Raw genomic sequence first — 24527 nt, forward strand, 5'->3', positions numbered from 1 at the left:
TCAAACACCATGTCCAAAAAATTTACGTGAAATTTGTGAGTGTAGTTAACAAGTAGTTTAATAAAAATCCCCACTCAGAGATTTTAAAATTTTATTTTTTAAACTTTGTTATCTACTATAAACATTACTGTAAAATAGTTAAAAAATTAGTACGTCACCGTTTTGGCAACAATATTTTTGTTAACACTGATTTAACTCAGATCCAGCAGAACTAGGATATCTAGTCCAGTTTTACACAATCAAATTAGCTTTAGTATACCTAGATTAGTCACTAGATATCCATTGACATTTTCATATGATATTCGTAACACCTACCATCACTTTCATTGTCCTCTTTTAAATTGTATTCAAATCAATTGCAAATCCAGGAACTAAAGAAACAAAAAAAAAAGCAAAATAGAAGAACTGAAAAAGCAAGTCAAAAATTATTGGGCTGCAATTCAAGGGTGAGGGAAGTTCTGTTGAAATAAACTTCGACCAATTTCATTTTTTTTTTATTGCAACTTAAAGCTATTCTTACATACAAAATATAGTTAAATTATAAGTTTAAAGAAGCTGATCACGTTTTGGGGCGAATTCGGCGCATCTTGATGGATCCCTGGGGTAGTACTCTTGAGACTTGGCCATTAACCTCTCCAATCCCTGAATATACTTCCTCTTCGTTTCGTCCTTCAACACGATTGGCCAAGGGTCGTTAAGGATTGCCATTCGTACATAAACGTCTCTAGCCCTCGAGTAATTTGCGTTTAGCAGGTGACCTACTATTTCCTTTAAACTATCGGAAATATCTTCTGGAACGGTGAATGTCTTGAGTTGGCTGAGCAGGGGTTTAAGGTAGTCTTGGGTTTGAGTGTAGATGGAACGAACATATAATGCTTTGAACCCTTCCCTTTCTTCGTCTGGGCAACTTTGTAGTTGTTCGTGCCACAACTGCAGAATAAATTCGATGAACTGCACAGTCACCTCCATGTCACGTTCCCGTTCGTCTTTTCCCATATCCTTCCCCATTTCCCTCAGCTCGTCGTACTTTGCAGACACCATTTCTTCAAAGTTTGCGGGCTTTTCCCACGATAATATTGGCTCGTCGGGGTAAGCCTGTTCCATCTCTTCCAGGGTTTCTTGGGAATTGTCGAAGGCTTCGATATCGGTGTATCCGTTTAATAATATCCATTCAAAGCGATTACGTAAACGCGATATTATGTTGCGTCGGGGGAAGAGACTGAGGCGTTCCATTCCGTAGTTGGATTTACCACGTTTTGGAACTTGAATGGAATTCCGGGTGTCCATATTGCCGCTTCTATATCTTTGGAGATAGGATTTTTTCTTATGCACAAAACCATCCATTTCTTCCAATACACAATACCCACAAATTCGATTAATTTTTAAAAATCAGACTTGTTTCTCGAAAAGGGCTTCGTCGAGCACGAGAGATTATTTTCGAATACCTGAAAATAATGGCAGTGGTGGTATTTATGCACCTTCTCCCATCCCTACTAAAATGATATTTCTGTTTTGAGCCTATGGGCGGATAATTGTTGCCGGTCGTTTACGAGGGAGGCGGTCCAAATCCTCCAAGGGCAGAATTTGTAGGTAGGCTCAAACTACAACGAAATTTAAGTGTTCACCAAATTCTTACTCTGAATTAGTTTTAATTTTATAAACATCCTGTCTAAAATGTGCAGGATATGATGAGTCTATACTTGTGATTTACCATTCCATTTATATTTTTTGGATTTGTTTATACAGGGTGACTCAAAAAAAAATGACTGAGTCAATTTATTTTATGAAGAAATCAAGAATTGCGAAACTGAATACTTTGAAATCTTGTCAATTAGTTGGAAACTGAACCCATTTTTTTTGCAATATCTGTGATGTTCTATTAGTTTCCGTAATTTATAAAATTTAAAAAAAAAACCTATTCTGCTCTAATAAAATCGAGAATATGCCCAAAATCACACTAATATTAGGTCTGATTGTGCCGACCATAGTTATAAAATTCACATTAAAATAAGCCACGGACATTCTTTGAAGTGTACCTACTACATTTCAAAAAACAAAACAAAAATGTTCAGTTTATAAACTTCATAATTTTGGTTTGAAATTTGTCAATCATGTTTGAAGCTCTCGTGTCGGTGCCTTTGATTTTTCGCTTGTCAATTTTTTTGACCTCCAGCCATTTTCTTGGTGTGTTTTGACGCGGCAATTTTAATTGTTGATTTTTATCAAAGGTTGAATGTTGACATAAATAATTTGTCTGTCATTCATGTCGGGAAAATTGGTCGCACGTAAAATTCAGCGCAATGTATTTTGTTTACATACAATTAAATTTTTATATTTTGATTCTTAAGTCACAATAAATTTATAAAATACTTAATACTACTTTTTAAGTAAAAAAAAAGAACAAGATGAGCAAATCGAGTGCTCATTGATCAATAAAAATTAATGGGAATAGGACAGTCATGTCACTGTCATTTGTTTTTTTTTTTTGTTTAAATTACTTGCTGGACAAAAATTTCAAAAGACGTCAAATTATATTGACTTTAAACTGTAAATTTTTATAGCATGTCGACAAAATAAATTCAAAGTACCAAAATTAGTTTCTATATGACAGAAACTTGCCATATAACATATAGTTACACCCACAATGTTTTCTGTGTAGTATATATTTAGCACTAAGGTTAATACTGAATAAACAATCTGGTATAGCTGATTTTTTTTTTTTTTTTGATGAAACAACAATTTCACCATTTAAGCAATATCTTTCTTTAACCAAAAGTCAAAAACCAAAATTGTGAATTATGATATTTTACATATTAAGGGCAAAATTTAAAGTTTCTATACAGTAATTCAACAATCATTACCACAACACTAAAAATGACAGATTAAAAAAAATCACTGCCTCAGATTTGTTCACAATTGTATTTTTTAAATATATTTAACAAAAAAGCTAAATTCACTAAACGACTAAATCCACGGTATATAACTTTTCGTTTTTTGTATTTCTAGGAGAGTTTCCATTACGTATTTACTCATACTCAAAACTGGACATGGTAATATTCAGTGCGAAGCTTATTACTGAATAAACAGTCTGGTGTAGCTGAAAATTTTTTTGAAAAAGTACAATCAACCAAGTTACTTACGACATTACTCCGATCAAAAATCTGAAATTCAGGGTGATAATATTAGAACTGGACAACACCATGTTACGTTGGCTTTGCTGCAAAACTAGTAGAAGAAATTTCCGATTTTTTGTGTTCCATAAATCCCAAGGGATGTTAACGGCAGAATAAAAAATACGTTCAGACTTGAAAAATAACCCATTAAAAGTGTGTAAATCTCAAAAAAAATTACCTCGTCTTCGACAACTTGCCCAAGCAGACAAAATGCCACAATTATGAAAACTGCTGTAATTACCAGGAATAAAACTGCGTAATTTTTCTACAAAAAAAGCATCACTGCCGACTATGAAACATAACAATAAAATTTACGAGAACAAGAGTAACAGCTACAATAAACAACACACCGCTACCACTAGAACAAAACATTTTGTAATAAAGAAAATTGTTAACATGATCTAAAAATCTGAATTACGTTTTTAGTATAGTCATCCGAATTTTTTACTCTACTTACTGAATGAAATTTTGAAGATATCCACATTCACAGGTGGTCCGATTGTTAACAAAAATTTGATAAATTTGACCAAAAAACTTTTCAAATTCTTCATTATTACTATTATTAACTACTAAATATGAACTACTTATTATTCAACAACCACTATCACGTTTTTGCTAATTCAAAAATTGAAAGTCTGCTCAGAATTTGAAGTTCACTAAACGAGTATTGATATCTTTCTAATAATAACACCTAAGCTTTAACGATTATTATAGTTCTTGATACATTAGTTTGGAGAATTGATATTTTCTTCATTATTATTTATTATATTACGGCAATTGTTGTCACATTTGCAATGTCTGGCTTATCATGAAAAAAATTAACATATTAATTTATTAAGTCCATTGCAATGTATAATATTGCGAATATCATTTAAATAATTAATAATAATTGTGTGGGACGGTAATTTGTTCCACGAATATAACAACAACTACGTTATACTATAAGCATTATTGCAAAAAATAATCATAATTTTTGTTGCCATCAAAGTAAAATTTCAAGAAAGCTTGAAAATTAATCTTTTAGCTGGCTTTTAGAGGTACAGCTTTACCTGCCCAACATGATTAGCAGTACTTGAAATTGTAAATTGAAGCCGACTTGTTCATCTTATCCTTGTGAGTCATCAGCTGGACCATAAATATGTTTACATTATAATGGTCGAGGATAAACTAAAGAAACTTTGATAAGGTTGTTTTGAAAACTTTCTAATTTCATGTTTTCGAGACGTTGGTGGCTTGTAAATTACGGAAAATGTTTCTATTAGGATTAAATTTTATTAGACAAATTATTTCTAAAATTCCTGTTTATTCGAAATTTTGATTTTTCTTACAAACATCTGGAAATCAAGTGGAGAGGTATGTTATTTTAATACAATTTGAAGGGCAGCATGCACGAATAAATAATGATTACGATTTACCATGTTTCTGATTAAGTGATTACCTTAAAACGTTTGCAAGTTGCTGTTTTATCAAATTTAAATAATATTTGGACAGACAGCAGACAGACAGACGGAAACGGGAGACTTAATTTTTTATCTAAAATTACAAATTACAATACTTTTTTAGCTTACCCTCGTAAAAATGACTTTGTTAAAATATAAAATCACTGGGTTCAAGATTTTCACAATTTTATTTTTTCAATATAATTGTTAAATAGGGGTTTAAATACAGCAAAAATGACCACTGGATCCCCAGCATGGTTTTTGTTACATATTTACTCAAACAACGTTGTTTTATGTGGTAATGTTAATACTAGGGAATATTAATTATTGCAAACTATTACATGTGTTACATGTAATATATCAAACAAAACATCATCTGAAATTTATAGATTATTATAAAGATATATAGGGAGAGACGGACCAATACTGTGTAATATTGGGGTGGGTCCCATTGTTAACAAACAATTAATACATTTATTCAAGCAATTTGTAAAATGTTTCATTATTTTATCTAATGTTATCTTAATTTGAATAAATGATAGTTTCTAACAGTGTAATTATTTTTACAATTGTAATAGTCTGTCGTGTTCTTGTCCAATGTAACGTATTAATTTATGGCTCTTCTATAATTTTCAGGCAAAATTTAAATTCCAATCCTTTACCTGACTTTAAGTACATTTAAACGAAACGTCAGAGTTAGGAAATTACTTATTACCTGAACAAGTACTTTCTACAGAAATTTGCATTCGAATAGGGAAGGGAGACGGGCCATAAATAACACCGCTGCAAGTATTTTCAGGTACTCGTTAACTCGCTTTTGCCTTGTGAGATTCGTTAACATTTTTCGAAACAAAAATCGAGAAAATGTCTGGTTTCGCTCCCACACCAAGAAATGCCCCCGATCTTTGTCCGGCTGAAATAAAGTTTGTGCTGGAGGACGAAGATAGTCATTGCCAGCCACTGACGTTGTACAATCCGAGAAAACTGTACTACAGATTTAACGGTAAATATGCTTTTAGAAAAATTTGTTCATTGCAAACTAATACTTTTGCTTTCTAGTTTACACAGCTTCCTCAAAATTTGGAATCGAAGAAAAGCGAATACCGATTCTTCAGCCCCGGTCGACGGAACAAGTGAATATTAGGTGTTTGAACCCTAGTGTGGAAGACCTGGACACCAAACATCTGTTGGTGATTGAGTTGTGCGAGACCTATACAAGGAAGGTAATTATTATAATTTTTTTTATTTTGGTATAGTTTTTGACTGAAATTAATTTTTCTAGATTATGAATCGCAATTATTGTATTGCGTCAATAGTGTCTCGTGACGATAATTTAGTCAAACAAAATCCAAAACCAACGGAAGAAAATAATAGATGTTCTGGCTACGAATCACCCGAGGAGATAACGATGGGTAAACCGCAGCACCAGGAAGTACATCCACAAAATGAAGGGTACGACGAAAATGAAGAGTCAGAGGAAGTTGTTCAAAAAAGTGTAAGACAGAGTGAGCCGAAGTCCAACCAAAATATCACCGATGACGAAAGGGTGAAAATTCTGAAGAATGTGGAGGAAACACGAGACCATCAAGAGCTTCCGCCAGGAGATGGTAACCCAGGACCCAAAAAAACCTCCAGGTGTGCATCACGTTTTTTAGTTTTATTGTTAAAATATAGTAGTGTTAAAAATTGTTTAGACCTTGTACGATAGCGCTCTCGATTATATTTTAACTCGATTAACGCCTCATCGTACACAAATGACATTTTCAACTGAAGTTTACTTTATTTTTTTAGAGCTGTGGCCTGGAAGATGAATTTATTCTTATGGGCAATTATGATGATGCTCCTAGAAATAACCTATTTGCTGAAACACCAGTTGGAACAAGAAATGGACATTCCAAAGTGGGTGATTTCTAACGTCGCATGGAAAGTGCGATTAGCAGCCTTGGTCGGTTTTCTTTCAGTTTTTTCATTGGGCCATACATTGTCAACAGTGAAGATTTTGTTAACTAATTTATTTAGCTAGCTATTCAAATAATCAAAACAAATTTATGTGAATTTTTTTGTAGAAATTAATGTATATAGTGTGTGAAATATATTTTTAAACTAGTCTAAGGTTATTTAAACAAAATTTCCCTTGCCTTTTCATAAATCACAAGTGCAAATAAAATTTACTATGCAAAAAATTTGAGGTGATGTCATCACATTATTGGTGGGGATGATTAGACAAATTTTTGTTAGCGACTTACGTAATTCCCGAGATTAACTGCCTAATAAAAATTGACACATACATCACATAGAGATGCAGACGGAAACGGCAGACCATTTTTTTATACACTTGGAGTTACAAAACTTAGAGAAAACATGAAAGTACTTATTCTCCAGATTCAATACTTCCTTAGCTTAAGGGTGCCCAGTAGCAGACCGAAAAATGAGCTAAATAGATTTTCATTTTACGGGCGTAATTTCAACTTTGAAAAAAAGATCGACATTTCAATTGATAGATTATGTTTAAATCTCTGGGGAAGACACAATATTTTTTAAAATAAGTGATTGTTTAGTGTTTCATTAATCGTTCATTCTTCGAAGGAATTTGCGTTTTTAGACGAGGAGAGAGCATTTTTCGCTTCAACTTTTATATCAGTGCAAAGACAACATTGAGCTCTCTGGGGGAGACCCAGTCATTTTTGTTTAAAATTTATATTTATCAAAATATTTGCTTTTTAAAAAAATACTGACTTATGAAAATAAAGTGAAACTAGGCAACCCTATTTACAAAGTTTTCCGTTACAAAAAATTGCTGAGTTTTACACAGCAGGGAGCCTTGCCGACCTACCCTTTCAGGTAATCACTCCAGGTACTTTAGGTCATGAAACTCATAAATAAATACTCTTAGCTGACCAACATTGTTGAAACTCTTACAAGTCGACTTCTTTCATTGCTGACATAATTTGATTTAAAAGTATGCAAATTTTTATAATTTTATAAATTCTACTAAAATATTATATATTATTGTTATTCTATGGGCCTTTTTCTAGGAAGACGAAATTTCATGTTGCAAATATTGTCCTGAGCTTCAAATAACTAGGAAAGGTTTGGGTTTTATGGTAGTTTGGACATTGATTAAATACATATAGATAGACCCATGCTATTGTTTGGAGCGAACAGGCCAACGGCCGGCGAACAAGAAATGGCGCACCAACGGTCGGCCGTCAAACGCCGGCGAAAAGCTTGCACACCAATCACGCGCATAGGTAACACAAATCACACAAATAATATATTTAATGAATCTACCACTCGATAGAGGGCGACGAAAAAATGTGTAAAAATCTCATAGTCGCCATTTAAATAATTTGCAACGTTGCCAGATGAGCCTAACACAAATTTGCCGTTATTTCTAGCCAAGTAGGTTTTATTTCGTTTAAAAGTTTCTGATAAAGAAATGGGATTATTATAATGAATAAAAATAAATAAAACAAACAAATTATTACTTGTTATTTTAAATACTTGGTAGTCCTAACATTATTATAAATACGGTCCGGTAACTCAAATTTTATAGAAAGAGTGAGATGTTTCAGGACGAGGCGACCGTAGGGAGCCGAGTTTTTAATTTCGAAACGAGTTCTGCGAAAAGAGTTATCGGAGGTATGTCGTTATGGATTTTATTTCATACTGTCAACATATTTTTTTTGTTCGATAAAATAATTACTATTTTGGAAAAAGTTCAAATCAAGTCACTTTTTCTGACATCGTTAGCAACCGCTGTTTGGCTAATGTTTTAATTTGTTTATTCGTGCAAATCAGCATCAAGTGTTTAAACTAAAATTTATTAGTCTAGAGACGGACAGATATATACTAAAGACAAAACATATCCATTCATATATGTCTTAAAAAACGGGTAACATATGCCGCATAAACTAAAAAATAAGACATTTTCTTTCACATTTTATATTGTAAATGCAATTAAGTATATCGATAACTCGCTACTGAAAATTTATTGAAATATAATTACTGCAAAAAAAAAGATTGTTGTGGTTTTATGGTTTATTGACATAGTTTACTTATTTAAAATGAATATTTTTCATACATAGCACAAGTTCTTGATATTATTTATTTTAATTTCAAATAATAATTGTGTTTCCTTTAGTTTTAACCAAGAAAATTTTTCGGTTATTATCCAACATACTTTTGTACATTAAGAAACTCCATTCTACGTCGCGGGACGTTACAGAACAATATTTAAGTAAATAAGCTTTTCCAAAAAGAAGTCGTTTTTATGTGTTTTAAAACTCACTCTTTTATCTCTGGACTTTCGGCTTTTTAGTGTTTCACTTCGACACAAGAATATAAACAGTGGAAAAATGGAACAGTTTTAAAAACTATTCATCTATTTGTTCTGTCTTGCAGCGAGAAAGGAATATAGCATATTGTACCCACATTTCATAGTAAAAATATGGATCCGGTTTAAAATTTTACCTACCTACTTAATTACGTTAACAAACTAAAATTTTCATTGAAGAGAAAGAGACAGACTGTTCTAGGAAACTTTATTACAAATCTCTTCATTTACGAGCTGCTGAAGGACCGCCGGTCTCATTGATAATTCTTACCTACTTCAGTTCTTACCTGGCTTGTACTTAAGAATGAAGCGAAAAATGTTCCAACAATAAAAACCAAAATGTACAGACTGGAAATATAGTAAATGGGGTAGTACCTACATACAAACGTATGCGTAATAGTTCGTTAGACATTAGGTTGTGGCGATTTTGACGTTCTCCGGCTTTTTTTTATATTGGGGGGGTCCTTTGGGCGCCAGCTGGGTAGTTGGGTACATGCTAGTTGGCTCCGGCGGACGGTATTTGACCCTCTGCCGAAAAATGGGTATAGGTAAATTGGCTCCGATGGTGTAAGGAAGGTAGATTTTATGGTACCTCCTACGGTGAGGGGATCATCTGCAGATACGTTATTTCCTGCTGTCGGAAGAGATGTGTTGTTTGAATTACAGGAACATATAATTCCATAGTCATCAAATTTCTATGTCTAGAAAGTGGTGGCGGTAAGGTAGTTACAAAGGGGTTTTCTGGTATTTCCCAGATTTGCGGGGTCTTTGAAGTAAGAGGATAACAATCGTTACGGTGAGAGTAAATATTTCTATACTTTTATTACTATCTGCACTGGTCGAAAATGCCCATTCAACACAAATACAAAATTTCCGGCCGAAAAATATCAGTTTTTTCTTAAACTTTCTTGTGCCCAAGCGCTTAAGATAATTGTTACAAAATGGACTGTTTGGACGAAATGATTAGTGAAAAAGGGAAAACAGGTCTGTTAATTAGGTAATAATTATAAGTATAATTTTCATAAAGTGTTAGCTCAAAGTGTTATACGTTGGTAGTGTGTAAAACGTGGCTGTAAATCGTACATCAAGACGAATGCTTCGAATAATAGAACAAAGTGATGAACATACTCACGAAGCGACTGAAACTTCAAAATTAAACAGACAGAAGCTCAGCAATTTTGTTTTGGTTTATATTTACCTTATCTTTTGCAGCAAAATACAATACTAACAAAAATAAAAAAATATATATTTACCAAGCAATAGTAAATAAATTGTTAAAATTATTAGGGGTAATAGTTCGAATATATATGTGTTGTTTTTCTTAAATACTTATCGTTGCAATGATGAACGAATAAAATTATAAATAACAACTTTAAATGGAATTTAATTTTTCAGTTGGCATTAGATATTAGGTTTTGTGAAAACAACCACAGTTCTGCGTTACCCGTCATGCAGGCAGCAGGAGATGAGAGCCAACTAGTACATGCATCTGGCGGGAGCCAATTTACCTGTTAGTCCGGAGCCAAATTACCTGTTCAAAAGTAGCCGCCGGAGCCAACTAGTATGTTCGCGGGTAGTTAACCCAACAAGGAAGGGGACGAACGGACAACAGATTAATTTTCAGTAACTTTATATTAACAAACGCCCTTCGCGAAATGGTACCACCTCTACGATCTTACATGCTAAGTACTTTCCGCAACTTTACGTAAGCTCTTTCCTGGTGAAGCACTTCGGAGCGATTTTCTTATGTTCAAAGCTCCCTTAGGAGATGTTACCATAGTATGGGACAGCAACGATGGAGACGGCAACCAACCACGAATCGATGGGTATGGGACAGTGACGACGGAGACGGCAACCAACCACGAATCGACGAATATGGGACAGTGACGACGGAGACGGCAACCAACCACGAATCGACGAATATGGGACAGTGACGACGGAGACGGCAACCAACCACGAATCGACGGCACCCGTACAAAGAACCTAGCTGTTCTTGGTTCCTTATTTTGCCAAAATCTCGATTTTCACAGCAATTCAATTCGCTCAAAAAACGCTCTTCACCTCCTCTTTTTCTCGCCGCCCGTAAAAACCGACCCCACTCTTCCGCGACCTTGCTCACCGAGCGCGCTTAGATTTAAAAATCGTTACAAGGTATTTATCAAAATTAACCAAATCTCTTAGTTTACGCACTATTGGACGAGCACTCCTTAAAACGGTCAGAATACTTAATCGCATTATTCCATTCACACCTACCTTAAACTTTGCCAGATGAACCTAACACAAATTTGCGGATATTTCTCGTCAACCTGGTAATATTTGATTTTGAAGTTTCTAGAAGTATCTCAATGGGAATATTATAATGGACAAATAAAACAAACAAATTATTGTTATTATTATTTGTTGTTTTAATCCATTAGACGCTTATAGGCTATCGCATACTTTTTTTGAAAAATCGGTAATAAATTCGGTGAAGCATCTTTGCCCCTTAATTCCTATGGGTAAATTGGGATTTTGAATAGAGATCGCAGAAACATTTTTTATGGTTTTATGGTTTATTTACATAATTTACTTATTTACAATGAATGTTTTTAATATATAATACAAGTTCTTGATATTATTTATTTTTATTACAATTAATAATCTTGTGTTATTTTTCATTTTCAACAAGAAAATTTTGTCGCTTATTATCTAACATATTTTTATACAATGAGAAACACCATATGTTTCACATCACAGGACGTTGCAGGAAAATACTTAAGTAAATAAGCTTTTGTTATTTCACTTCGACGCAAGAACCGTTTCAAAGAAAACAAACAGTGAAAAAGCGGAACAGATTCACAAAGTTTTCTGTTCTTTTTTTCTTCTGTTTTGCAGTGGGCGGGAAATATGGTGTATTGTACATTTTACAATAAAAATATCGATTTCAGGCAAATTTCCGCACCACCAATGAGGTATTGCCACGGCGCGTTTTTTTTTTTTTTTTAGCAGTGCTATCCCCAATAGGCCTAATGCACTACTTGCCGATATTGATTCAGATAATTATCTGCTGAATTAAGACATGAAACTGGAAATCCGACACAAATAAAACGTGGTGAAGGCCCAAATGCAAGCAAATAAGATTTTATTTGTGGCAGGCAGAGATTTCTTAGTAACCTAGATACGGCTATGGGCAGCAAAGTGTGGAATAACATGTATGAAAATAGTGTCGACATACTTTCAGTTCTCTGTCTTTCTCTTACTCGTTGTAATGTGCACTACATACTAGTGTTATCTTCTTCTAATTCTAGCGACTGTTAACATTGGTTGATAATTTGGCGCACTGATTTAAAATGGTATAAAAGAGAATCATAACTCGAGTTTTTTAACAAGTGGCAAACGAAAAGTTTCTAAGCAATCTCCAAAATGATTTGTAATGTTAAGATTAAAATATTACACGGACCAGATCGTTGGAATAAATTTGACTGTCGACTTCCCTTTTTTCGTACTTTTTCTTTATCATTCACACCAGCGAAACTCTTGAAAAATGACATAATACAATTTTCTTATAGTCAAGAGTTTTTGTTGCCACACACGTTTCTAACATAAATAGAGAATCGTATTGTATTTATTTGCATGCACAATGTTGAGAATTTAAAACGAAAAAGAAAAAAAACGTACAGCTGTTGTATAAATTTATTAACATTATTATTAAATATTGGTGATTTAATGTAATCTTAGTTACTCATTATTAAATAAAATGTATTTTACTAATTTACTTCTATTTTCGCCTGTTTTGAAGCAAAATTTACCAGTTTTGCTTCGTGATGCAAGCGGACTTTTAAATACATTTGCGCTATTGCCTTCATCAATTGTATTTTGTGATTATCTAGTAATCCCTGAGAAATGCAATGATTGTTCATGTCGGGATTATTAAAAATCTTTGTAATATTTTTGCGAAACAAAAGAATTATTAGATCTTTCTTTGCATACAACACACACTCTGTAACCCATTTTTAGAAATTCTATGCAATTTAAACTTATAACCGTGATATAAATCTTATAACCTAAGAAATCTCTTAGAACAAACTAACAAACACACAAACACCGGCGATTGTATGAATTAAGAACCGACTTGCGCTAGCAGAATTTAAGGGTTTACTGCGCAAAATCGTAAATTGCTAGGTTTAAACAAAGACCTACAAAATTATATTCCTGCGTTCCCATGCTGTAAAAGAAGATGGAAAGCAAAACGTATAGTGTACATGTTGGCCAAGAACGTATGTTCGCTTTTGCATAGGATCACCGTATCTAGGTTACTAAGAAATCTCTGGTGGCAGGGTGTTGTTACCTACCGTCTATAATTGCGGTTTTCATGGTTGCTTAATTGTTCTGTTCTTCCCTGTCGGGTAGTAGTTTGCAACAACACCGTTTCCGGATTACGGATTTATAGCATCCTTAGTAATATATAACTAGTTTTCCTTATTACAAAAATTTTTCTACTTGGCACTTTCTATTAAGCAGTGCTTCCGTGCAGTTTAAAAGTAAGTTTTGTATTTTAAGTTTTCTTGTTGTGTTAAATTATCTGTGTTGTGTCGAGTTTATATTGTTTAACAGCTGATAGTGTGCTCGATATTAGTTGAATGTTGAAAAGGTGGTCATATTTTGAAAATAATATTTTTTCTTTACACTGAAGTAAACAAACTTTAATATAAATAGTCCATTGTTTTGAATTTTACTATTGCAAAATGCCTGGAAACAGCTGTGCTTACATAACTTGCTTAAAAAGACAACAAAAAAATTCAAATATTAGAATGTATAGGTTTCCACTTGATGAGCGTTTAAAGACTTGGATTTTTAATTCAAGGAACACTCTTTTGCTTGATTATGAAAAAAAAGAACTGAGAAATAAATATATTTGTCAAGAACACTTTGAACTAGATGCATTTCGAGATCCTCTGAAAAAACACAGATTAACTTTAAATGCTGTTCCAATTCCTTACAATAAACACACTTTGGCAAGTAATTTAGAACGTGCTACTGAACCGAATACAAACTACTCTTCATCTCGGGAAATTTTTAAAGTTTTAACCCCTATAAAAAAATACGGAATTCAACAAGTTGCAGAAATTAGAAAATTAGATACAATAGCTTCACCAACGAACAGTGTAACTTCTTTAGATAAAGTAATTGACATGCCTTTGGTAGCCTCATGTAAACAGTTAACGAAAAGACGACTTTTTGATAATGAATATGAAATCGAAGCAAAAAAAAGTAAATTAGAGTACTATACATCCAAGGCAAATAAACTTAGACTGAGAAATGCGAGATTACGAGTAAAAGTACATGAATTAAGGAAAACATCTAGCATCGATTATTTTATAAATTCTTTTAAATTTGGTTCGAGTAATTCTAAAATTTTTACGAAAATGCAACTGAAACATAATAAAAAAAAATGGAATGTTGACGAGAAAAATTTTTCTATCATGTTATTTTATAAGTCCCCAGCCGCGTACAAGTTTCTACGGCATCAAGGAATTGTTTTGCCAGGTTTAACTACTATTAAAAGATGGATTGGTCAGTCTAAATTTCAACCAGGCTTTAACGAAGAGATTTTTAAACAAATTTCAAAAAAATTTGCCGCTTCTCCCGAGCCCGAAAAAAAGTGCACAATAGTTTTTGACGAAATGATTATTTCTGAAAAATTAGAATATAATAAACATATGGATGTTTTTGAAGGATACGAGGACATGGGTCACCTAGGGAGAAAACCTCTTTTAGCAAAATATGCATTAGTTTTTTTTCTTAGAGGTATATATTCAAACTGGAAATTACCTGTTAGTTACTTTTTGTCACACGAACCAGTTTCCAATAAAATTTTAGTGCAGTTAATACCAGAGTTATTAGAGAAATTGCGAAAATGTAATTTAAATCCAAAAATGATAATCTGCGATCAGAGTACGGGGAATCAGTCAGCATACTCGATGTTAAATGTCACACACAAAAAACCATTCTTGGAAATAACACAAAATCAAAATGACACACTTGAAACACGATTAAAAATAAAAATTTTTGCTATTCCTGACACAATGCACATTGCTAAAAGTATAAGAAATAATATGCTAAATGGCAACTATGTTGTAAAGAGTAGTAATGGCAGTTCTCAGAAAATTATTTCATTCCAGGATATAATAGATCTTTATGAAATTGACAGAAACAATACAAAGTGTCGGGCGCAAAACTAACAGAAGCTCATGTTCGACCAAAACCTTTTCAAAAAATGAGCGTAAAATTAGCACTTCAGACGTTTAGTCATTCCGTTGCATCAGCAATGCGAACAGCCATTGCCACAAAAGATATTAATAGTCCAACTGCGGCAGATACAGCAGATTTTGTGGATTTTATGAATAAAGTTTTTGATTGTTTGAACAGTCGAAACTTATATGAATCTAATCCATATAAATCTGCGCTCTCAGACAAAAATAATGCTGTTTTTGAAACACTGACGGAGGTTAAAGAAATGATGTCACGTTTATATAAAGTTAATAGTAAAACAAAAGTGCTTACGCGACCACCATGTTTCGATGGATTGATTCAAGCTGTAGAGGGCATATTACAATTATTTTCTGAGGAAAAGGATGAAGGAATGTCTTATTTATTAACTAACAGACTTAGTCAAGATTGTTTAGAAAATCAGTTTTCCAAATATAGACAACAATGTGGTTATAATGTTAATCCGTCGGCCAGGATTTTTCGAATAATTTTTAGGGGAAACGCTATTAACTGTTTAATGAAGAGTTCCGATGGATCTAATTGTGAAGCCGATAATGACTACCAAGTGAACTTAGACTGTATAGAACAGGACGTAACCATTGACCGACCTAAAAATTTGATAATGCCTATAGAACATGAGAGCAAAAATGATTTAATCCACGATGATAATAATAAACATCAAAATATACCTACAGTCTATGAATCATTTTATCATAACGACTTTGAGAGTACCATTATCAGTACATGTACACTAGAAGACTGCGCTGTGACTTATTTTGCGGGCTACTTGGCAAAAAAATGTTTAGATAAATTTAAATGTAAGGTATGTGAGAAAACCCTTATTACACAATCATCGTTAACAAATTCTCAAGAATTACTTATAATGAATAAATCATATTCAAATAATCCCCCAATAGGTACAGACGGTTTAAAAGCTCCTTCGCATAGTTTTATAAAAGTTATCGATGAATGTTTAAACATATTTGAGACTGTTTACGAAGAAATTCATTATAAGTACAACGTAAAATTGACTTTAATTGAAATGTTCAAAAGTAATTCATTGTGTCAGATTTGGATAAATGACGGTCAGTGTAAAGAGCATAAAATATTCATATTAAATCATCTAATTATATGCAAATTATTTAAAAAAGGAAAATGGCATCAAAATAAAAAAAAAATTGTCGAGTATCCAAATTTGGTGTTTTTGATTCAAAGAAGCTGGTTTGAATTGAGTTTAAATGTAAAAAAATCAGGATATTTTAAGCTGCAGTTTTTGTAAATTGAGTGGTTTATTTGTGTCAGCTTTCCAGTATCATGTCTTAATTCAGCGGATAATTATCTGAATCAATATCGGCAAGTAGTGCATTAGGCCTATTGGGGATAGCACTGCTAAAACAAAAAAAAAAACGCGCCGTGGCAATACCTCATTGGTGGTGCGGAAATTTGCCTGAAATCGATATTTTTATTGTAAAATGTACAATACACCAGTGGCGGCTCGTGAAGTTTTCTTCAGAGGAGGCTCAAATTTGAAAAGCACTACTTTTTATATCTTTCATTATCTGAATATTTTTTTTGTCATGCCCACGAAAAGAACACTCGTGCGTTGATAGATAAATAAACTTTTGCATCGATTAGTCTTTTCAAAATTGCCCAATTTTCACCAACTTTCTCGTAATAGTTCTCCCTTTTATGAGCCGAATCTAAATGATTGGCATTGTTTTGTTTACAAGCATTTCTAATTTAATCGAAGAAAATATGTGGTCCTATGATTTTTCATGCCTTTCTATAGCTCGTGACAAATTTTGTAAATTATTTTAGCCTGTTTTACCCCAAACGGAAGATTTATCACTTATAAATAATACACAATTCCAACAGTATAATTTGTTTCTTAAAACCGAAGCCGTAAACTATTTAGTTTTATTATAATTATTTTCATGAAATGCTCTGTTTTATTTCTAATTGTAACTGTCAATACAATTAATGGGAGTGATGGTGTTGGTCTCCCCTTTTGTACCCTTACCTACGTAAAGCCTAAACATCACCATCACTGAACAGGGAGCTCGCGAAACCACCTCAAAGTTTTTCCTACTTACACCCGATTGCGCCAACTAATAAGAAAGAGATAAAGTTATCTGTTACGACTTGATCTGAAAAGAGATGAACTGGCCGGAGGCTAGCGGCTTGGAGCGGCAGTCCCATGAACGTTTTAGCCAATGCAATACAGACTGACGATGCGTCAAGGTCTAGGGTCTCAATAGCAAGATGCATTCTCGGCGGAGGCTAGCGGCTAACAAGCCTCTGCCGCTGAAACCAAACGCGGAGTGGTGTGAATGTGAATTATGATTGTGAGGGCGTAAATATAAATTTTTGCGACATTTTAACCTGATATATGATGAAAGTAAATGAAATCCAGCAAAATATTCTGAAAAATAACAAATGTCTACAAAAATATAAATTCTTCCATCGAAAAAAATTAGAGGAAGCTCAGCTCAAAAAAACAGAGGAGGCTCAGCCTCCCCTGCCTCCTCTGAGGAGCCGCCACTGCAATACACCATATTTCCCGCCCACTGCAAAACAGAAGAAAAAAATTGGTCTAAAGAGTTTAGACAGTACTTCCCTCGCTGTCGGAAACGTGACGACTGCATGCCTATTATGTTTTTTTTTCGCAATGGATTTCAAAGAATTCGGTTTTATAGTTCCTGAGTAAATCAATAAAATTAATTTACGCATTCATTAATTTTTTTGAGTCACCCTGTATATGCAAATCCTAAAAATATGAATGGAGTGATAAATTACAAGTACAGACTCATCATATTTTGTACAGTTTAGATAGGATTTATTCGGCAAACTTTTGAGCTGACGTCATCAATTTTTTGGAGGGGATAAGCAAATGTATTTTGACTAAACACTTATTATGCTCTTTATAACCTTAAAACATCTTCAAGATTTCAAAGCATTCGGTTTTGTAGTTCCTGAGTAAATCAGTAAAATAAATTTACGCTTTCATTAATTTTTTTGAATCACCCTGTATTTGCAAATCCAAAAAATATGGATGGAGTGATAGATCACAAGTACAGACTGATCATATTTTGTACATTTTAGATATGATTTATTCGGCAAACTTTCGAGCTGACGTCATCAAGTTTTAGGAGGGGATAAGCAAATATATTTTGACTAAACATTTATTATGCTCTTTATGACCTTAAAACATCTGCAAGATTTCAGAGCATTCGGTTTTGTAGTTCCTGATTAAATCAATAAAATATATTTACGCATTCATTAATTTTTTTGAGTCACCCTGTATATGCAAATCCAAAAAATATGAATGGAGTGATAAATTACAAGTACAGACTCATCATATTTTTACAGTTTAGATAGGATTTATTCGGCAAACTTTCGAGCTGACGTCATCAATTTTTTGGAGGGGATAAGCAAATATATTTTGACTAAACATTTATTATGCTCTTTATAACCTTAAAACATCTGCAAGATTTCAAAGCATTCGGTTTTGTAGTTTCTGAGTAAATCAGTAAAATATATTTACGCATTCATTAATTTTTTTGAGTCACCCTGTATATGCAAATCCAAAAAATATTAATGGAGTGATAGATCACAAGTACAGACTCATCATATTTTGTACATTTTAGATATGATTTATTCCACAAACTTTTGAGCTGACGTCATCAAGTTTTTGGAGGGGATAAGCAAATATTTTTTGACTAAAGATTTATAATGCTGTTTATAGGCTTAAAACATCTGCAACATTTCAAAGCATTCTGGTTAGCAGATTAAAAATTAAATTTCAAAATGTTGTTTTATAATTTTGATTTTTTTTCCAAAAATCTGGACGTTTCGGGTGAAAAGTCGATTCAGAGTTGTAAACTACATGTGTAGGACTATGTTATTTTATACAATTGAAAACCCATTTACTATGTACAATTTTGAAGTGACGTCATCGCATTAGTGGTGGGGATGATTAGACAAATTTTGGTTAGCGTTTTACCATCTACATGATATTCTTAATATAAGTACAAAATTTCACAACAATCGGTCGAGTACTTTCGGAGATTATCTGTCTAATAAAAATCCGGGACAACAGACGGACAGACGGACAGACGGACGGACAGACGGACAGACGGACGGACAGACGGACAGACGGACAGACGGACGGACAGACGGACAGACGGACAGACGGACAGACGGACAGACAGACGGAAATGGGAGACCTATTTCTTCGTCTTCTAGGGGTCATGAAAGATCGAGAAAACGTAAAAGTAGAGAGTCGGCCGACGGACTCGATTACAATACTTCCTTTGCTTACGCTCGGGAAGTAAAAAGAACAGAAATCTTTGTGAATCTGTTCCGCTTTTTCACTGTTTGTTTTCTTTGAAACGGTTCTTGCGTCGAAGTGAAATAACAAAAGCTTATTTACTTAAGTATTTTCCTGCAACGTCCTGTGATGTGAAACATATGGTGTTTCTCATTGTATAAAAATATGTTAGATAATAAGCGACAAAATTTTCTTGTTGAAAATGAAAAATAACACAAGATTATTAATTGTAATAAAAATAAATAATATCAAGAACTTGTATTATATATTAAAAACATTCATTGTAAATAAGTAAATTATGTAAATAAACCATAAAACCATAGAAAATGTTTCTGCGATCTCTATTCAAAATCCCAATTTACCCATAGGAATTAAGGGGCAAAGATGCTTCACCGAATTTATTACCGATTTTTCAAAAAAAGTATGCGATAGCCTATAAGCGTCTAATGGATTAAAACAACAAATAATAATAACAATAATTTGTTTGTTTTATTTGTCCATTATAATATTCCCATTGAGATACTTCTAGAAACTTCAAAATCAAATATTACCAGGTTGACGAGAAATATCCGCAAATTTGTGTTAGGTTCATCTGGCAAAGTTTAAGGTAGGTGTGAATGGAATAATGCGATTAAGTATTCTGACCGTTTTAAGGAGTGCTCGTCCAATAGTGCGTAAACTAAGAGATTTGGTTAATTTTGATAAATACCTAATGTCTAACGAACTATTACGCATACGTTTGTATGTAGGTACTACCCCATTTACTATATTTCCAGTCTGTACATTTTGGTTTTTATTGTTGGAACATTTTTCGCTTCATTCTTAAGTACAAGCCAGGTAAGAACTGAAGTAGGTAAGAATTATCAATGAGACCGGCGGTCCTTCAGCAGCTCGTAAATGAAGAGATTTGTAATAAAGTTTCCTAGAACAGTCTGTCTCTTTCTCTTCAATGAAAATTTTAGTTTGTTAACGTAATTAAGTAGGTAGGTAAAATTTTAAACCGGATCCATATTTTTACTATGAAATGTGGGTACAATATGCTATATTCCTTTCTCGCTGCAAGACAGAACAAATAGATGAATAGTTTTTAAAACTGTTCCATTTTTCCACTGTTTATATTCTTGTGTCGAAGTGAAACACTAAAAAGCCGAAAGTCCGGAGATAAAAGAGTGAGTTTTAAAACACATAAAAACGACTTCTTTTTGGAAAAGCTTATTTACTTAAATATTGTTCTGTAACGTCCCGCGACGTAGAATGGAGTTTCTTAATGTACAAAAGTATGTTGGATAATAACCGAAAAATTTTCTTGGTTAAAACTAAAGGAAACACAATTATTATTTGAAATTAAAATAAATAATATCAAGAACTTGTGCTATGTATGAAAAATATTCATTTTAAATAAGTAAACTATGTCAATAAACCATAAAACCACAACAATCTTTTTTTTTTGCAGAAATTATATTTCAATAAATTTTCAGTAGCGAGTTATCGATATACTTAATTGCATTTACAATATAAAATGTGAAAGAAAATGTCTTATTTTTTAGTTTATGCGGCATATGTTACCCGTTTTTTAAGACATATATGAATGGATATGTTTTGTCTTTAGTATATATCTGTCCGTCTCTAGACTAATAAATTTTAGTTTAAACATTTGATGCTGATTTGCACGAATAAACAAATTAAAACATTAGCCAAACAGCGGTTGCTAACGATGTCAGAAAAAGTGACTTGATTTGAACTTTTTCCAAAATAGTAATTATTTTATCGAACAAAAAAAATATGTTGACAGTATGAAATAAAATCCATAACGACATACCTCCGATAACTCTTTTCGCAGAACTCGTTTCGAAATTAAAAACTCGGCTCCCTACGGTCGCCTCGTCCTGAAACATCTCACTCTTTCTATAAAATTTGAGTTACCGGACCGTATTTATAATAATGTTAGGACTAACAAGTATTTAAAATAACAAGTAATAATTTGTTTGTTTTATTTATTTTTATTCATTATAATAATCCCATTTCTTTATCAGAAACTTTTAAACGAAATAAAACCTACTTGGCTAGAAATAACGGCAAATTTGTGTTAGGCTCATCTGGCAACGTTGCAAATTATTTAAATGGTGACTATGAGATTTTTACACATTTTTTCGTCGCCCTCTATCGAGTGGTAGATTCATTAAATATATTATTTGTGTGATTTGTGTTACCTATGCGCGTGATTGGTGTCCAAGCTTTTCGCCGGCGTTTGACGGCCGACCGTTGGTGCGCCATCTCTTGTTCGCCGGCCGTTGGCCTGTTCGCTCCAAACAATAGCATGGGTCTATCTATATGTATTTAATCAATGCCCCTCGTTAAGGGTCCCCAGTCGTCGCTCGCAAAATCGGTTTCAGTGAGAAGAATTATTTTTTGTAACTATGCAACCCAAAGTACGGATGCACGGCAGGTAGCGATCCAAGAGAGGAAAGATTATGGTCACTGTAGGGAGTCCGTCATAAAATGCAAATCGGTAAACAACACCAGATAAGCTTATTTATTTTGAAATGAAGGGTACAGGGAAATAACCATCGAAATCCATTTGTGTGTATTGTAACGAAGCGAATTTTCGCGGGCCGGAAACCGTGACGCGTACCGCGAGAGCCGGGGGTAAATTCGCGATCGCAGCGCCGCCGCGGCGGACGGAAGGGATTCTTGCCTGAAACTCCAAGGAGTGCGGAAGTGCTGGGGCTGTTTGAGTGATTTTGGGTGTTTTTGAGAAGTGTGACCAAGTGAGCAGTTCGACCCTCCGACCCACTGTAAGTACCTTTTTGGGTCGTCTGCCTGTTTTATACCGGTTTTGGAATCGCCGCCCCCGAGCGAAAAACCGTGTTACCGTCACCGCGTTTTTTTTGTCACCGTCGGAAGTCGACACCGTCGTGCACGCGTCGTTACCGTCACCGCGCTCCCCTCCCGGGTCGCCGTACCGTCTTCGCGCGATTTCCAGGTTCAAGGTCGCCGCCCCCAGAGCCAAGAGGAGCCCGGCCTGAAGGAAGTCGCCGCCCAGGAGGAACGACCGTGCCGGACTTTAATTCTTTTTTGTAGTAAAATCGAATTGTTAGTCATTTAAGTTGTTTAGCCGTAAGATTTATTATCTTAGAACGTGTAGCTGGTGGCAGGGAATAAACCCTATTTTATTGTAAAATATCTCTTGCCGTTTTATTTTATTTATTCTCGGGTTTTCGCGGCGGCTCATCACCTGAATTCCGTGTCTCCGGCTTTAGAGCACCCCGGCGCTCCCTCCCCCGGAGAGGGAGCTGGCGCCCGAGCGACCGTCGCTCCTGACCGAAGGCGCCACCCCCGGCGGCGTGAAGGTAGCCGCATAAGCTTGGTCGACCAGACGTGTTTCTGACATCAGCGATACTAGTCGACCCAAAGCTTGGCACCCAAGTACGCCGCCACCCCATACGTTATCGGCGAGATTCCGGACCGTCACCGGATCGTCCGTCCCTCCCATCCGGAATTTTCGTCGCAGTATTTTGAAAGAAATTGAGTTGAAAGTTTAAAATGCTGCGCAAAATAAATTGAGAAACCCACAAGGTTCAGTCTAACACAACTTTTTATTTTCTTTATAATGTTTTAAAAATATATAAAATAAACTGTTTATGTTTAAATATAACAGCAAGAAAAATTGGTGGAAAGTTGTTTCGACAGAACTTCCCTCGCACCTAAAATACAATGAAACATATCCAGCATTAGACGAAAAATAACAGTATTCCAAAAATTTCTGGGAAAATGGAGTGAGTCGAGACTGATTTAATCAATAGAATATTAGCAAATCTAAAAAAATATGAATGCAATGATAAATTACAAGTAAAAACTCATCATATTTTGCACATTTTTAGTAGAATTTATTCAGCAAAATTTTGAGATGATGTTATCAATTTTTTAGTAGCATAATCCTGAACTTGTGGTTTATAAATACATTATTGAGATTTTCGACTTTTCGGTTTTTCGATTTTTCAACTTTTGATGTTTCAATTTTTCAGTATTTTTATTTTTGATATTTTAAACTTTTCCATTCTTCAAATTTTCGATTTCTCCATTTTTTTTATTTTTCGATTTCTCAATTGTCTGATACGATTTCGTAATTTTTCAACTTTTCGATATTTTAATTTTTCACTTTTTAAAATTCTAGATTTTTCGATTTCTCGAGTTTTTAGTTCTTCTATGCATATTTCAGTTTTTCAATTTTCGGAATTCATTATATTTCTGATTTTCCATTTTTTTTTTAATTTTTCGATTTTCCAGTTTTTCGATGTTTCGATTTTTCAATTATACGATTGTTCAATTTCTCGATTTCTAAATTTTAGATTTTCCAATTTTATTTTTTTTTTATTTTTTCATGTTTGGACTATTTGTTATTGCTAAAAATAAAAGTAAAAAATAACTACCAAAATTGTAACTAAAAATATGTAAAAATTAATAGAAAATAGAACACATTGCTGCTAAAACATAAACATTAACTGTACTTTCCCAAAAAAATCTATTGCATGATTACTGTTCCACTAGTATTGCTAATTTAGGACGTTAGTATCAAACGCAGTGAAAGTATTAATTCTTAGTTAAACAAAAAAATTGTTGAGTGTCAAAGTCGAGTGAAACATGTGAGACGTGTGTAAACAAAAGCATCTAAATAATAACTATTTCCCGCAGAATTTCGTGAGGCTTATAAAGTCGACATTGGCCTGAGCGCGCTCCGGTCTGTGGATCATACAAGTTCTCGGGCGACGATGTATCTAATAACGAGGCAGTTGAAATACCTGATATGTCACAGCGCAAAAAGTATTTCTCAAAAAACTTTCAAACGTTGATGTCTTTTTAATCGAACAAAACACAATTGGCGAACGCAATAATCCAGAATGGTGCGCAGAAAAATCCTTTAGACTAACCGAACGTTATTTTGGTAAAATTTGCAAAATGAGAGAACAAGTAACACGGCTAATCTTACTGTACTGTGAAGA

General features: G+C 33.8%; 1 protein-coding gene across 1 annotated transcript; it reads right to left on the minus strand.

Annotated features, from left to right (window-relative positions):
* Window positions 1-546: 546 nt before the first annotated feature.
* Window positions 547-1344, minus strand: LOC135129441 (pre-mRNA-splicing factor 18-like). Its single transcript, XM_064056594.1, has one exon. The coding sequence runs from the start codon at window positions 1342-1344 to the stop codon at window positions 547-549; it is 798 nt and encodes a 265-aa protein (XP_063912664.1).
* Between the last annotated feature and the right edge of the window lie 23183 nt (window positions 1345-24527).

Source organism: Zophobas morio, unplaced genomic scaffold, assembly GCF_036711695.1.
Source record: "Zophobas morio isolate AGI-343-1 ecotype UQ-CSIRO unplaced genomic scaffold, CSIRO_AGI_Zmor_V1 ptg000016l, whole genome shotgun sequence".
NCBI classification, from domain to species: domain Eukaryota; kingdom Metazoa; phylum Arthropoda; class Insecta; order Coleoptera; family Tenebrionidae; genus Zophobas; species Zophobas morio.

Bases quoted from the DNA above. Each gene is read 5' to 3' on its own strand.
- LOC135129441 (XM_064056594.1), bottom strand. From the start codon at position 1,344: ATGGATGGTTTTGTGCATAAGAAAAAATCCTATCTCCAAAGATATAGA.